At 29.8% G+C, this 17,780-nt stretch overlaps 1 protein-coding gene and 1 long non-coding RNA gene across 3 annotated transcripts; both read right to left on the reverse strand.

The window, feature by feature from the left end:
• Positions 1-6,291: 6,291 nt before the first annotated feature.
• Positions 6,292-6,971, reverse strand: LOC120164432 (UDP-galactose/UDP-glucose transporter 4-like). The gene is made up of 3 exons (XM_039174158.1): positions 6,785-6,971; positions 6,551-6,652; positions 6,292-6,429 (listed from the first exon to the last, which is right to left on the reverse strand). Exons 1-3 carry the CDS (start codon positions 6,902-6,904, stop codon positions 6,292-6,294), a joined length of 360 nt encoding a protein of 119 aa, XP_039030089.1. The 5' UTR covers positions 6,905-6,971.
• Positions 6,972-15,053: 8,082 nt separating this feature from the next.
• Positions 15,054-17,354, reverse strand: LOC120164415. Of its 2 annotated transcripts, none has more exons than XR_005519730.1 (4): positions 17,304-17,354; positions 16,975-17,038; positions 15,920-16,076; positions 15,054-15,138 (listed from the first exon to the last, which is right to left on the reverse strand). It is a non-coding gene; the product is annotated as an uncharacterized LOC120164415 (long non-coding RNA). The 2 variants fall into 2 exon arrangements; XR_005519731.1 differs by lacking the exon at positions 15,054-15,138 and adding an exon at positions 15,338-15,411.
• Positions 17,355-17,780: the final 426 nt, after the last annotated feature.

Here is a 17,780-nt window from a genome sequence, read left to right on the forward strand (position 1 = left end):
CCTGGCAATGCAATAGGGTAGGGGTGCAAGAAAGAAGTCAATCAATATAATAAAAAAAGGGTATTGTTGCTTACTTGAGAACAAGAATTCCATGCCTTAAAGATCTTTCTAATTAGAACCATTGGCTCAAGTAAGAAAGAAATATCAACTACCGTTGAGCAAAATAGCATCTCCATCTGTAAACAAATCATCCATATTCATAAAAATTGCCACTACTTCATTTGCTTATTTATTCCAAGTTTCAAACAAAAAAGAAAGAGAATTTTTAAGGCTAAACCTGTGTTGTTCCTGGATTCAAGGATAGTTACCTTTGTAGATTTAAACATAAATTGGACAGGACAATTAAGGTAAACCAGTGAACCCTTGGTTAGTCCATGAGAACACCAGATAGTTTCACATGTCTTCCATGGATACACCATTTATTTCATAGTAAACCCTTGAAGCTGTATCAATATCAGGTAAACAAACCCTTGTATAAAAGTAAAATATCATCCATATTTGAAACGTTTCAAAGATTTTAAGTCAAGAAAAAACCAAAATTAAAAGGAACAAAATATGAGAAATTATGAAAAATAAACCTGAATTGAAAGCCTATTATAAACATATTCATGCAATAAAAAAATAACACATCGATTGTCACATTAAAAAAATAATTTGAATAAAAAAAGACAGAGTTAACTGAAGAAAGCAAATTGAATCACTAGACGAAAGGCATCAACATGTGAAAACAATGAAAATGGAAGTACATAGAAACTATATAAATAATCTGAGTGTAAGTATATTTCCTATATAAATAATCCGAATACATCACATAAATTCTAAGTCTGATATATCAATTATTTCACGTAGCATTTTTCGAACAAAATACCAGATAACAAATAATCGCAAAACAATCATTATCGTAATAAATAGTGAAAATGTAAGTCAATCAGAAACCTCACAAACAAAGTATAACATCCTATAGTGACACACCTTGACAAAAAGATTCACACGGTGTCTTTAAAGTGCATAAAGTCATAATTCACATCATAGATCGAATCAAACAATGATAATCACAGTCTGAATATTATGTAAATGATAATGCACCCATACGCCTTACACACCGTCCGAAACGTATGTTCCATAGAACCATTAACTACAATACACCATCCGAAGTAGGGTCCGCCACAAAGACAAAGGTTACTTAATTCGAAGTGACATTCAACACATCAAGTGAATACACTAAACTTCCCCTATCAATCCAAACCCAATATAACATGATAAAATATTTCATTTGAATTTTGATCTAATCCGAATGTAAAATATTACATATACAAATAATCTAAATGCATCGCATAAATTGTAAATCTGATATATCAACATATTTCACATAACATTTTTCAAACAACAAATAATAATAATAATAATAATCTAAAACAAGCAATAATAATCATTTTTCGAATATTATGCAAATAATCATGCACCGGTACACCTTACAAATCATCCGAAGTTGGGTCTACCACAAAGGCTGAGGCCACTGAATCCAAAGTGACATCCTTATATAACTTGACAAAATATATCATCAGAATTCTAATTTTATCTGAATGTAAGAATATAACATATATATAAATAATCCAAATGCATTGCCTAATTTCTAAGTTCGATATATCAACATTTCACAAGACATTTTCCAAACAAAATACCATACAATCAATAATCTCAAAACAATTATGCTCAAAATAAACAAAGAAAATGTTTATCAATCAAATAACTAACAAAAAAATACTGCACCCTACAGAGAGACATTGAATCAAACATTATACAAATCACATCATAATTCACATCATCTAACACATCATGTCTTTAAAATCTATAAAGTCACAATTCACATCATAATCTGAATCAAACAATGATAATCATTATCCAAATCAAATATTAATAATCCGAGTTTGAATTATATAATTTAATTTAAGAATAAATTAATAAATCAGAGTTTGAAAACCAATCAGTAAGGGAAACAAATCAAAACATTATAAGCAACGTACCATTGTTCTCTTGTTTCAAGTATATCTCTATTTTGAAACATCTTCACTGCTCAAGACAAGTTGATCGCGTACGGATTGGAGCTCCTAAGATGCAAAAGGAATTTAGTAAGTAAATTTTCTAAGCTACTTTTCCAAACTTATACAATTAAAACAGTCGAAGAACTATGTGGCCCATCATAATACATCTAAAAAAGCTATACCTTGTGCATGTCTGCTTTAAGCCTATGCTACATATACTAGTTTTTGCTTTAATTGGACATACAACAATTTCTCATTGTGGAGGGGTGATTCTAGTTCTTCTTTCTCTGCCTTGAGCATTGCTAGAGTGTGCTCGCCAGTCTCCTCACCTTTGGATTTCTAGAGTGTGTTTTAATTAATATTATAATAATTTAAATTTAATTTAATTTAAGAATTTATTAATATAATTTTAAATTTATAATTTAAATAATATTATTATATGGGGCAAGATCTAATTACACTATGTAAAAATCTTTTAGTTTTACACCATTTTAGAACCATTGGACGAAAGAAATTAAAGAATGAGATTAACCGTGGAAAATGAGCAGATATTCACTAAAAAACGAGTTAGTCTCAACCTTTGATTTCTCTAAATCCAATGGCACTAAAAAGTGTAAAACTAAAAGAGTTTTGCGCAGTGTAAATGGATCCTAATCCTTAATATATTCATAAATTATATAAATTAATTAATTTATGAATAAATTATATAAAAAATCTTTTAAATAATATTAGAAAATTTTAATTTAAGAATATATTAACAAAATTTCAATTAATATAATCTTATGAATAAATTATATAAAAATATTTTAAATAATATTAGAAAAATTTCATTTAAGAATATATTAACATAATTTCAATTAATATAATCTTATGATATTTTATAATTTATAATTTATAAATAATTTAATTTTAAAATAAATTAATTAAACTATACCTCGTACAGGTTTTTGTTTTAAGCCTTTGCATATGCTAGTTCTTGCTTTAACTGGGCAGACAACAATTTCTCATTGTGGAATGGTGATTCTAGTTCTTTCTTCTCTTCCTTGAACATTGCTAGAGTGTGCTCGTAATGTCTCCCCACCTCAGGATTTCTGCATACACTCTAAACTTTAAGTGAAATAAATAAACCTAACGATACAGAAAATGAGAATGAACCCATTAAATCTTCAATGTCATATATATAAAATAAAAGCATTCAAGACATTCACAGAGTATGTGTTTTGTATCAGAAGATTTCAAGTTCAGCCACATGGATTTATCTTGAAAATTGAAAATCCAGGAGAATAAAAATGTGACAAACAACAAGCAACCTATCACTAAGGCCTTGCTAAGCATCCAACCTAAAAATCACTTAGAAATAGGCAAAGAAATCCCAACCTAAAAGTGGAGATGCAATAAACATCAAACTACATTTACAATGTACCATTTTTCATTGGAGCAGACACAATAGTTCTCAGTCTGAAACTACTTAGCATGCAACAAACTTCCCAACGTTTAACAAATATGATGCCTTAAATTAACAATTCGTTAGCATCAAAAACTTATGTTCATAAACATACATTTTATTCCATGCATAAACATAATGTGCCTAATTTCACACATACGATTATCACAACCCAAATCATCCACTCTCAACTTACATAATAACTTTTTCCAATTATTCACCCAAAACCCAGTAGGTTAACATTAAATACGCATCCACGGAATTAATTTCATAGAAAGTTTAAATTACAGAGAAAACTATGCAAAACCTAAGATCCTGACAACAAAAAGGTTGTCATATGGCATTTGTTTGTTCCGGGGAAAAATCACCCCTTAAACCACGTATATGATTTATAGATTTAACTCTTTTGGCAAGAAAGTCAATGGTAGTCTATTTAATTAAAAATATATATGTAAAACACATAATAAACTCGAGCATCCAATCTTTATTTATATAAGGATAAATTTTGTGGAATTAAAGAGATTAAAAGACAATGAGTGAATATTACCTTTGCTACATCTTTCAACACCGAAAAGGCTGCATCTCTGACATGGGATCCAACCATTAAGACACTACAATTCAAATTCACAACATTCCAATAGTAATAGCATTTAAATAATAATAGGATAAAAAACAGAGCATCTCCTCCTATATGATTTTATGAAGACAAAGTAAAATGTTTCAGACCATTACTAGATGATGACCATCACAGAGTTCAGTTGCCATTAAAATGAATGAAGATTCATATATTATTTATACAAATTGTTTTGGATACTTGAGTAGAAAATTTTACTAAATGCACTTAGCTAGCATTGCCGAAAGCAAGAGAAAACTTACATTAGAAAACCCTTCATCATCAGAATCCTTCATATCACTGAAAGAGGGAAGTTCAAGCGGTGCTGTGTACACACATTGATCGCTGTCCGTGAGCTGACTTACCATGAGAAGCTGAGAAAGGTATAGTGTATTTCATTTGTATAACATGACGTACTTCTTGTTCAATCTTAAAAACCTTGATGTTGCCATCAGAATCTCCAACATACCTGCAAATTCAGAGAGAAAAGAAGACATATTTATAGGTAAAGTATAGAGAAAGAAAACATAGGCAATACTGATTCTGATGACAGTAAAAGTAGATTACTCTCATATCTAATATGATAGAATCAACAATTAACCAAGCAAGTAACTTGCCTCAATATGGTTCTTGAAATTTACATTGATATATTAAGGATGCCTTGATTCTGGACAAACTGAAGAAAAATTAAGGTTCATATAAGTACCTTGAAATAACTTTCAAAAAAAATTACAAGGAAAAAAGAAATACTGATATAGCATTATTAATGATAGTATCAAGAAATCCAGATTGAGAAATATAGCATCATAAACGATGATACCTTGAACAGTAAGTGCATAGACAGCAAGGTAAACGATGATACCTTTTCTGATTGAAGTTGATTATTTACTGTCAAAGTGAACTGTGCATATCCACTCCAGCAGGGTAAACTTTCTGGGTCGGCAACATCCAAATACATAGACAAATGATCCACGTTGTTACCTATATGAAATTCAAAACCAAGAGTATGACAACTGATCCACGTTGTTACCTGTATGAAATTCAAAACCAATAGTATAAAGACTAAACTATCATCGCCAAAACAGAAAATCAAGGGGGAAAGTGTAAGTACTATAAAAAAGGAATGAGCAATTAACCAAGCAAGAAATCCTGATATAGCATTATTAATGATAGTATCAAGAAATCCATATTAAGAAATATAGCATCATAAACATGTTAAACTGTCACGTTTCTTTCTCATGTGATAATTAATCAGATATGACATGCTTTTAGTTGCATCAAGTCCATATTAATTTGTTCAACAGAGGTAACAAAAGCATACCTTAAATGTTTGATGCAACTCCAATTCAATGTTTGATGATGGCTTGTACATGCAACAAAATTGCCACTTAGATTCCATGGAGTTATCTGTAGCTCCAATTCAATGTTTGATGCAGTAGCAAGAGTTAACTCATAGCACTGGTTAGAGTTGTTAGTTGTGTGATTCCTAAATGTTTAAGTCGATACATACCAGCTTGCATGCTTTCATAGGCACATTCCTGTACAAGATTGAGAAAAGAAAAAATCAAGATAGATGAAATATGTGTAAACACATGCATTTCTAACCTCATAGTCTTTATATATTTTCTCTAAATATTACACATATCAAGGATCATGATAGGATAGAAACAAAGCATCTTGTTTTTCATTTCTTTTGTCTAATATATGAAGCAAAAGCATATTCATTTAATATATGCAGAATAAATAAATAAATAAAGGGATAGAAATAAAAAACGGTACTTAATGATCTAGCCCTTTGTATTACCACCCAAGCTTTCCTTCCGAGAATGGTACTCCAGCATGGAATAATATGGTATCTCTTCCTTCATATTGTTGACCATGTGAGAAGCCTGTGCAAAAAAGAAAGAGCATAAACAACAAGAAAGCTTGCTGCAAATTATTGAACATGTAAATTCTCGCCAGTAATACCTTCACAATAGGAGTTATAAACTTAACCATGAATGATTTTACTTTCAACAATGATGGTCAAAAGGAGTGAATAAAACTGATCACCAAACCCTTGATATAATTTAAATTAGTATATTCTTATAATATTTTATAATCTATAGTTTAAATATTATTATATTTATAAATTATACAAATAAATTAATTTAAGAATAAATTAATAAAATTATACCTTGTACATGTCTGCGTTAAGCTTCTGCATATGCTAGTTTTTGCTTTAGCTGGACAAACAACCATTTCTCATTGTGAAGTGGTGATTCTAGTCCTTCTTTCTCTGCCTTAAGCATTGCTAGAGTGTGCTCGCCAGTCTCCTCACCTTTGGATTTCTACATTAAATCTTCAATGTCAGATATATTATTTCATGCAACCCTACCCCTGGCAATGCAGAAGGGTATGGGTGCAAGAAAGAAGTCAATCAAATAATAAAAAAAGGGTATTGTTGCTTACTTGAGAACAAGAATTCCATGCCTTAAAGATCTTTCTAGTTAGAACCATTGGCTCAAGTAAGAAAGAAATATCAACTACCGTTGAGCAAAATAGCATCTCCATCTGTACACAAATCATCCATATTCATAAAAATTTCCACTACTTCATTTGCTTATTTATTCCAAGTTTCAAACAAAAAAGAAAGAGAATTTTTAAGGCTAAACCTGTGTTGTTCCTGGATTCAAGGATAGTTACCTTTGTAGATTTAAACATAAATTGGACAGGACAATTAAGGTAAACCAGTGAACCCTTGGTTAGTCCATGAGAACACCAGATAGTTTCACATGTCTTCCATGGATACACCATTTGTTTCATAGTAAACCCTTGAAGCTGTATCAATATCAGGTAAACAAACCCTTGTATAAAAGTAAAATATCATCCATATTTGAAACGTTTCAAAGATTTTAAGTCAAGAAAAAATCAAAATTAAAAGGAACAAAATATGAGAAATTATGAAGAATAAACCTGAATTGAAAGCCTATTATAAACATATTCATGCAATAAAAAAATAACACATCGATTGTCACATTAAAAAAATAATTTGAATAAAAAATGGCAGAGTTAACTGAAGAAAGAAAATTGAATCACTAGACCAAAGGCATGAACATGTGAAAACAATGAAAATGGAAGTACATAGAAACTATTTTTACAAACAAATAATACAATGTCCTAAATTTTATTTTTCATATTTTTTCTTACTAAGCAAACACAGAGAAACACAACAAAAGAGAAACCAAACCAGACATAAATGAAAGGGAATTGGTCACATGCAGAACTGAGAAACCTTTGCAAATGAAATAGCAGGTTCAAAACAACACTAACATGTAATCAAAAATAAAAACTCAAATGTCAACAATTTATTAGATTTAGGTAAAAAAACAAAATCCCTAATCTGTAATCAGAATATAAATCAAATTTTTAAAAAACCCAGAAAAAATTCATCACAAAATATAATCTAACAAAATTATAAATTAAAAGAAAAATGTAACAGATACAAGAATTGGGTAAAAGAAACTAACCTGAGAATCTAAAGAATTGATTGATATAATCAATGGGCAAGTTTCTTAAATGGGTGATAAGTAGTGCTCAGTTTTATTTTTATAGATGGGATTTCAACCGTTGGCTTAGGATAAAAGGGTAATTATACCTAAATTCTTATGATAATAATATTATTATATTTATAAACTATAAAACAATATAATTTAAGAATAAATTAATTTAATTTAAAATATTTAAATAATATTAGAATAATTTAAATTATTTATGTTAAGAACATATTAATATAATTTAAATCTATAATTTAAATATTAATATTATTATATAGGGCAGGATCTAATTATACTGTGTAAAACTCTTTTAGTTTATACCATTTTAAGACCAGTAGATGGGAGAAATTAAAGAGTGAAATTAATCGTAGAAAATGAAAAGATATTCACTAAAAAAACGAATCAATCTCAATCTAATGGCTCTAAAAATGTGTAAAACTAAAAGAGTTTTACATAGTATAAATGGATCCTAATCCTTATTATATTTAAAATTATATAAATTAATTAATTTAATTTAAGAATAAATTATATAAAAATATTTAAATAATATTATAATAATTTAAATCAATTTAATTTAAGAATATATTAATATAATTTAAAATTATAATTTAAATATTAATATTATTATATGGGGGCAAAATCCAATTATAGTGTGTAAAACTCTTTAATTTTACATCATTTTAGGATCATTGGATGAAAGAAATTAAAGACTAAGATTAACCATGGAAAATGAACAGATATTCACTAAAAAACAAATTAATCTCATCCTTTGATTTCTCTCAATCCAATGAGATTAAAAAGATGCAAACCTAAAAGAGTTTTACACAATATAAGTGAATTCTAATCCTTATTATATTTATAAATTAATTAATTTAATTTATGATATTTTAATTTAAATAAATAATATTATAGTAAATGTCGAGGATTTTCCTAATGTGAATGAAAAAGCAAAAATGCATAAGGACAATAAATTGTGACACTTACATTTTCTTCAACTATAGAGCTGAGAAACAAAGAACCAATTTGTCGCTCAATTCACAAAGATTCCTTTTCTTCTGCCTATTGACTTCTTCTCTTCTAGGATATTCCTTGTTGTGAACTGGCAAATGTCTACAAATGAAGCAATAACTTAATGAAATTTCCATGAGCATGAAAAGGTGAAGTTTGTAAAGAAACTAGAATAAACTGGATGAAACTTCAACATACCCTCTTAAAACACTTGTTTCTCTACTTCCTTGAGATTCTGACTCTTCATTAGGCAACTTAGAAGAAGCATGGAGAGGGCACAACATTACAAAGTTATCCTATTGTGATCCAAAATAAATATACACTCGTTAACAAGGAACGTAGTCTTTAACTTCCCAAAAAATCATATGAAGTCCAGAAAACTGCCCAATTTGTATCGCTTACAGTATCCCACCGGCATTGTGAGACTAATTTTGCACAGGGAACATGGAAACTCCTTTGAGTCCGCAACAGGAGCATTTTATTTTTCGACTTCTGGAGTTCATTTTCAAAATAAACATTAGGAGCCCTGAAAAAATTAACATTATTATATATTAAAATTATCGAAACTGTACTGAAAGAGCATATTCGGTTATGAACACTTTTACCATTCAGTGCAGTTCTTGTGCGAATGTATAACCTTAGAGCCACCATTGTAATCTTGAGGTTCAGGTCTGCCTTCATAGTAATTAACCATCTCTCCTGTAGCCTGCAATTTTATATAGCAAATAAACTTCATCAATTTGATTGAAAAGATGGGCAATTTTAGTCATATCATATACTTGACATGAAATACTAAACCTCAAAGTCTTCTATTGAAAGACAAAAAACATTGTGTTTTATTTGTAATGGTCTCACATTTACACAAGGTCGCTTCATTTGCTAAAGGCAACATATTTATTGTTGAACCATGACCATCTGAAATTCCAACAGTGGGACTCCCATTAACCTTTTCATTTAGTCTTTCTAAAGCCATATTATTATTTCCTTGATGCTGTTGATCTTCAGCCAACACACTTTTTGTGTCACCGCTAAAAGAAACTTTCATCTTTTCTTACAACTTGAGGTTTTTTCACTTTTCAAACTTGTAGTCAACTTTACTGCCCAAGCACATTTAATTGATCATTTTCTAACCTGTTTTGCACCACTTTCATGAGCCAAGGGAGTGGAGTGGGAAATAAGGACTTCTGTTTAATCATATTTTCATTTGTCGGACTTCATTAGATAAAAGAACCTACTACTGCCAGTGCAAAGATAGATAAAAAAGCTCATTAACTATTAACATCATATCAAAAGACAAATGATGAAGGCTTAATTAGATAACTCAAACCTGCCACTTGGGATTACTAAAGCATACGGAACGGTCTTTTCAAACTTTGAGCAGCTATTTTTCTTCCATTATGTGTTACAAGGCATTTTTCAGTGTTTAAACCGGCGAGTTGCATTGCTGTCTAAAATTTCCCACAAAATCATAAAACCATCTCTAAATATTACAAGTAAGAGTCAAGGGTACATGAAAAACGGCATCTCCTCAAAACTTAAATTATAAACGAAAATTAACAGAATGAGAAAGTAAGAGTACCTTTTATTTTCAGTTGTTGGCTAAGGAAGTATGGACATAACAGCCCTATCAGCTAAAACTTCAGTTGGATATCCTAAACAAGATGGTCAATCCAGTTTGATATATCAATAAAGTAAGACATGGTACCACAAAGTAAACTTCAAGAATTCTCAGAATGATAGCAACAGAACTAACACATGAACAATATACCCTGTAATCAGGGATAGTATTAAGGTCATAGAGCTTTCTATTTTTCAAATAAACAGTCAACTCTGAAGTTTGGCATTGTAGGTTTCAAATGAGCCATTAGGAAACTCCAAATGAATCATGTAGCATCCTTTATTCATTTAAGAGGATTTTGTAGGCAAGGAGAGTATAATGATGTCACTGTCATCAAGCCTAAACTAGAGAGTAAAGAAGAACGTCCCAAAGGTGTAAGGCTTGAGCCTTGTCAAGTTTATTTTTTAAAAGATTACGATGCACGATAGTGCTTAACACACTTAAAATCTTAAGCTGATATGTACGTCTACTTACCATGGGAAGCTGAGAAAGGTATAGTGTATTTCATTTGTATAACATGACGTATTTCTGGTTAAATCTTAAAACTCTTGATGTTGCCATCAGAATCATCAACATACCTGCAAATTTAGAAATTAATTCGATATGAAAAATTCAATTGTCGCATGTGCTCTCTTGAAAGTTGAAATATCCTACAGTAGAGCAAAGAACCGAAGCTAGACTTGCATGTCGGGACTAGTTTGCATAACTGCAAAAGAAGTAATTTCTTCTTTAAAGACATATACATGAGACAAGAGCCTCTTTTCCGAGTCCCAAACCTACTTTACAATTTCTTTAAAAAATTAATTACCATATGAAAGAGAGAAAATAAGACATATTTATAGGTAAAGTATAGAGCAAGAAGACATATTTGTTTGTAAAAGTAGACATATATATAGAAACTACTTTTACAAACAAATAATATAAAAATACAATGTCCTAAATTTTATTTCTAGTAATTTTTCTTAGAAAGCAAAGACATAGAAAAACATAAAAAGAGAAACCAAACCATGCATACATGAAAATGAATTGGTCACATGTAGAACCGACAAACCTTTACAAATAAAACAACACTAGCATGTAATTAGAAAAGAAAACCCAAAATGTCAACACTTTATTAGATTTAGGTAAAAAACAAAATCCCAAATATATAATCAGAAAATAAATCAAATTTTAAAAAAAAAAAAAACCTAAAAAAATCAAGAAACATGGCCGCATCTACATTCATCACAATGTATTTGGGATTTTGCTAAAACCAAACTTACCCCCCGTACAATAGATAATACCAAAAAACAAGAAAAAAGAAAAACCAAACCAAAACTCCCTATCTTAGCCAATTTTAGACTTTGCCAAAATGTCTGCCTCTAAGTTTGCTAGCCTAGCTATCCAACGAATAACGCCCTCCAAGTTCCTTATCTTATCTGCAATTTCTTAATCCACTCCACAGACAACTTACTATCACTCTCAATAATCAACCGTCTCTTAGAGCACCAGCTAGAAGATTCAAAGAAAATTAAACCATGTTTAATGGCCTTAAATTCCATTAAAGAATGACCCAGACCATCAGCTTCTTGAAAAGATCCTAACACTGTGAAACACTCGTCTCTTAAAATCCCGCCTAAATCGCAAGCCTTCCAATCACCATTAATAGCAGCATCCACGTTTAGCTTTAGAAATCCCATAGGGGGATGGGACCAAAAAATTTGATTTACTATCAGACATTTTGGAAATCCCATGGGGTCCATCACAAAAACATATACCATTAATTTCGAAATTCTAAGTAACATTTACCCCGTCATATGAATTCACTGAACTTCTCTTATCAATCCAAACCTTATATAACATGATAATACATTTCATTCAAATTCTTATCAGATACAAATGTAAGAATATTATATATACAAATAATTCGAATACATCGCATAAATTCTGAGTGCAATATATCTACATATTTAAATAACGTTTTTCAAGCAGAATACCAGACAACTAATATTCGCAAAATAATAAATCTCGAAATAAACAAAGAAAATGACACCCAATCAAAAAAAACTCACAAACCAAATATAACACCCTATAGGAACACACCTTGACAAAATCAAACAACGATAATCATATTCAAAATATTATGCAAATACTCATAGACCCATACACCTTACAGACCATTCAAAGTGGGGCTAGACACAAAGGAAAAGGCCATTGAATTTCAAGTGATATTCACTATGTCGAGTGAATACATTGAACTATCAATCAAGACTCAATATAACATGATAAGATATTTCACTCGAACACTAATCTGATCCAAATGTAAAAAATTAAATATAAAAATAATTCAAATGCATCGCATAAATTCCAAGTCCGATATATCAACATATTTCACACATTTTCTGAACAAAATATCAAATAATCATTAATCGTAAAATATTCATGCACGCAATAAATAAAAAAAATTAATTAATCAGATAACTCACAAACAAAATATAACACCCTATAAATACACACCTTGACAAAATATTCTAGCAGCGACCAACAATTCCCAATCTTTGAAGTGTAAAATCACAATTCACATCATAGCCCGAAACAACAATAAAAAACATATTCCAAATTAAACATTAATAATCAGAGTCTGAATATTATGCAAACGATCATACACACATACAACTTATTGTTCAAAGAGTAAAATCCGAGAACCACTCTAATTATAACACACCATCCGAAGTGTGGTCCACCAAAAAGGCATATGCCCCTGAATCTAAAGTTACATTCACCCTATGGAGTGAATACAATAAACCTCCGTATCAATCCCAACCCAATATAAATTGATAACATATTCATCTAAATGGAAGAATATTACATATACAAATAATACAAATGCACCGCAGAAATTCTATGTCTGAAATATAAAAATATTTCACACAACATTTTCCAAACAAAAAAAAACAATCATGCTCATAATAAACAAAAAAAAATGTCAGTCAATTACATAACTCAGAAACAAAATACAACACCCTAGAGAGATACACCGTGAAAAAAATATTATAACAACGACCAACGATTTGCACAATATCTTTAAAAAGCATAAAATCACAATTCATATCATAGTCCATATCAACCAATAATAATTATAATCCAAGTCAAACATTAATCAATCCTAATATTATGCAAATGATCATGCACCCATACGACTTACGCATCGTTCGAAAAGTAAGTTTTCGGAACCACTCTAACTCCAATAGACCATCCGAAGTACGATTCGCTACAAAAGCATAAACCCCTGAATTCGAAGTGAATTTCACCCCCATCGAATAAATAGATGAAACTTCCCTTATCAATCTCAACCCAATAAAAAATTATAACAAATTTCATCTGAGTGTAAGCATATTACCTATACAAATAATCTGAATACATCACATAAATTCTAAGTCTGATATATCAATTATTTCACGTAGCATTTTTCGAACAAAATACCAGACAACAAATAATCGCAAAACAATCATTATCGTAATAAACAGTGAAAATGTAAGTCAATCAGAACCCTCACAAACAAAGTATAACATCCTATAGTGACACACCTTGACAAAAAGATTCACACGGTGGCTTTAAAGTGCATAAAGTCACAATTCACATCATAGATCGAATCAAACAATGATAATCACAGTCTGAATATTATGTAAATGATAATGCACCCATACGCCTTACACACCGTCTGAAACGTATGTTCCATAGAACCACTAACTACAACACACCATCCGAAGTAGGGTCCGCCACAAAGACAAAGGCTACTTAATTCGAAGTGACATTCAACACATCAAGTGAATACACTAAACTTCCCCTATCAATCCAAACCCAATATAACATGATAAAATATTTCATTCGAATTTTGATGTAATCCGAATGTAAATATTACATATACAAATAATCTAAATGCATCGCATAAATTCTAAATCTGATATATCAACATATTTCACATAACATTTTTCAAACAACAAATAATAATAATAATCTAAAACAAGCAATAATAATCATTGTTCGAATATTATGCAAATAATCATGCACCGGTACACCTTACAAATCATCCGAAGTTGGGTCTGCCACAAAGGCTGAGGCCACTGAATCCAAAGTGACATCCTTATATAACTTGACAACATATATCATCAGAATTCTAATTTTATCCGAATGTAAAATATAACATATATAAATAATCCAAATACATTGCCTAATTTCTAAGTTCGATATATCAACATTTCACAAGACATTTTCCAAACAAAATACCATACAATCAATAATCTCAAAACAATTATGCTCACAATAAACAAAGAAAATGTCAATCAATCAGATAACTAACAAAAAAAATATTGCACCCTATAGAGAGACACATTGAATCAAACATTATACAAATCACATCATAATTCACATCATCTAACACATCATGTCTTTAAAATCTATAAAGTCACAATTCACATCATAATTCAAATCAAACAATGATAATCATTATCCAAATCAAACATTAATAATCCGAGTTTGAATTATATAATTTAATTTAAGAATAAATTATCCAAATCAAACAATGATAATCATTATCCAAATGAAACAATGATAATTTAAATTAATTTCATTTAAGAATATATTAATATAATTTAAATTAATGTATTCTTATGATATTTTATAATTTATAATTTAAATATTATTATTATATTAATAAATTATATAAATAATTTTATTTAAGAATAAATTAATAAATCAGAGTTTGAAAAACCAATCAGTAAGGGAAACAAATCAAAACATTATAAGCAACGTACCATTGTTCTCTTGTTTCAAGTATATCTCTAATTTGAAACATCTTCACTGCTCAAGACAAGTTGATCGCATACGGATTGGAGCTCCTAAGATGCAAAAGGAATTTAGTAAGTAAATTTTCTAAGCTACTTTTCCAAACTTATACAATTAAAACAGTCGAAGAACTATGTGGCCCATCATAATACATCTAAAAAAGCTATACCTTGTGCATGTCTTCTTTAAGCCTATGCTACATATACTAGTTTTTGCTTTAATTGGACATACAACAATTTCTCATTGTGGAGGGGTGATTCTAGTTCTTCTTTCTCTGCCTTGAGCATTGCTAGAGTGTGCTCGCCAGTCTCCTCACCTTTGGATTTCTAGAGTGTGTTTTAATTAATATTATAATAATTTAAATTTAATTTAATTTAAGAATTTATTAATATAATTTTAAATTTATAATTTAAATAATATTATTATATGGGGCAAGATCTAATTACACTATGTAAAAATCTTTTAGTTTTACACCATTTTAGGACCATTGGATGAAAGAAATTAAAGAATGAGATTAACCATGGAAAATGAACAGATATTCACTAAAAAAACGAGTTAGTCTCAACCTTTGATTTCTCTTAATCCAATGGCACTAAAAAAGTGTAAAACTAAAAGAGTTTTACGCAGTGTAAATGAATCCTAATCCTTAATATATTCATAAATTATATAAATTAATTAATTTATATATAAATTATATAAAAATATTTTAAATAATATTAGAAAAATTTAATTTAAGAATATATTAACATAATTTCAATTAATATAATCTTATGATATTTTATAATTTATAATTTATAAATAATTTAATTTTAAAATAAATTAATAAAACTATACCTCGTACAGGTTTTTGTTTTAAGCCTTTGCATATGCTAGTTCTTGCTTTAACTGGGCAGACAACAATTTCTCATTGTGGAATGGTGATTCTAGTTCTTTCTTCTCTTCCTTGAGCATTGCTAGAGTGTGCTCGTAATGTCTCCTCACCTCAGGATTTCTGCATACACTCTAAACTTTAAGTGAAATAAATAAACCTAACGATACAGAAAATGAGAATGAACCCATTAAATCTTCAATGTCAGATATATAAAATAAAATCATTCAATACATTCACAGAGTATGTGTTTTGTATCAGAAGATTTCAAGTTCAGCCACATGGATTTATCTTGAAAATTGCCAAACCAGGAGAATAAAAATGTGACAAACAACAAGCATATCACTAAGGCCTTGCTAAGCATCCAACCTAAAAATCACTTAGAAATAGGCAAAGAAATCCCAACCTAAAAGTGGAGATGCAATAAACATCAAAACTACATTTACGATGTACCATTTTTCATTGGAGTAGACACAATAGTTCTCAGTCTGAAACTACTTAGCATGCAACAAACTTCCCAAAGTTTAACAAATATGATGCCTTAAATTAACAATTCGTTAGCATCAAAAACTTATGTTCATAAACATACATTTTATTCCATGCATAAACATGATGTGCCTAATTTCACACATACGATTATCACAACCCAAATCATCCACTCTCAACTTACATAATAACTTTTTCCAATTATTCACCCAAAACCCAATAGGTTAACATTAAATACGCATCCACGGAATTAATTTCATAGAAAGTTTAAATTACAGAGAAAACTATGCAAAACCTAAGATCCTGACAACAAAAAGGTTGTCATATGGCATTTGCTTGTTCCGGGGAAAAATCACCCCTTAAACCACGTATATGATTTATAGATTTAACTCTTTTGGCAAGAAAGTCAATGGTAGTCTATTTAATTAAAAATATATATGTAAAACACATAATAAACTCGAGCATCCAATCTTTATTTATATAAGGATAAGTTTTGTGGAATTAAAGAGATTAAAAGACAATGAGTGAATATTACCTTTGCTACATCTTTCAACACCGAAAAGGTTGCATCTCTGACATGGGATCCAACCATTAAGACACTACAATTCAAATTCACAACATTCCAATAGTAATAGCATTTAAATAATAATAGGATAAAAAACAAAGCATCTCCTCCTATATGATTTTATAAAGACAAAGTAAAATGTTTCAGACCATTACTAGATGATGACCATCACAGAGTTCAGTTGCCATTAAAAGGAAGGAAGATTCATATATTATTTATACAAATTGTTTTGGATACTTGAGTAGAAAATTTTACTAAATGCACTTAGCTAGCATTGCCGAAAGCAAGAGAAAACTTACATTAGAAAACCCTTCATCATCAGAATCCTTCATATCACTGAAAGAGGGAAGTTCAAGCGGTGCTGTGTACACACATTGATCGCTGTCCGTGAGCTGACTTACCATAAGAAGTTGAGAAAGGTATAGTGTATTTCATTTGTATAACATGACGTACTTCTTGTTCAATCTTAAAAACCTTGATGTTGCCATCAGAATCTCCAACATACCTGCAAATTCAGAGAGAAAAGAAGACATATTTATAGGTAAAGTATAGAGAAAGAAAACATAGGCAATATGATTCTGATGACAGACAGTAAAAGTAGATTACTCTCATATCTAATATGATAGAATCAGCAATTAACCAAGCAAGCAACTTGCCTCAATATGGTTCTTGAAATTTACATTGATATATTAAGGATGCCTTGATTCTGGACAAACTGAAGAAAAATTAAGGTTCATATAAGTACCTTGAAATAACTTTCAAAAAAAAATTACAAG

The sequence above is a fragment of the Hibiscus syriacus genome, unplaced genomic scaffold, assembly GCF_006381635.1.
Source record: "Hibiscus syriacus cultivar Baekdansim isolate YM2019G1 unplaced genomic scaffold, ASM638163v2 tig00111522_pilon, whole genome shotgun sequence".
Lineage (NCBI taxonomy): Eukaryota > Viridiplantae > Streptophyta > Magnoliopsida > Malvales > Malvaceae > Hibiscus > Hibiscus syriacus.

Excerpts from the sequence above, each read along its gene's own strand:
- LOC120164432 (XM_039174158.1), bottom strand. The coding sequence starts at position 6,904 with ATGAAACAAATGGTGTATCCATGGAAGACATGTGAAACTATCTGGTGT. Across the intron at positions 6,653-6,784 it reads TTATGTTTAAATCTACAAAG|ATGGAGATGCTATTTTGCTC; the intron begins GTAACTATCCTT and ends ATTTGTGTACAG. Across the intron at positions 6,430-6,550 it reads CATGGAATTCTTGTTCTCAA|AAATCCAAAGGTGAGGAGAC; the intron begins GTAAGCAACAAT and ends GATTTAATGTAG.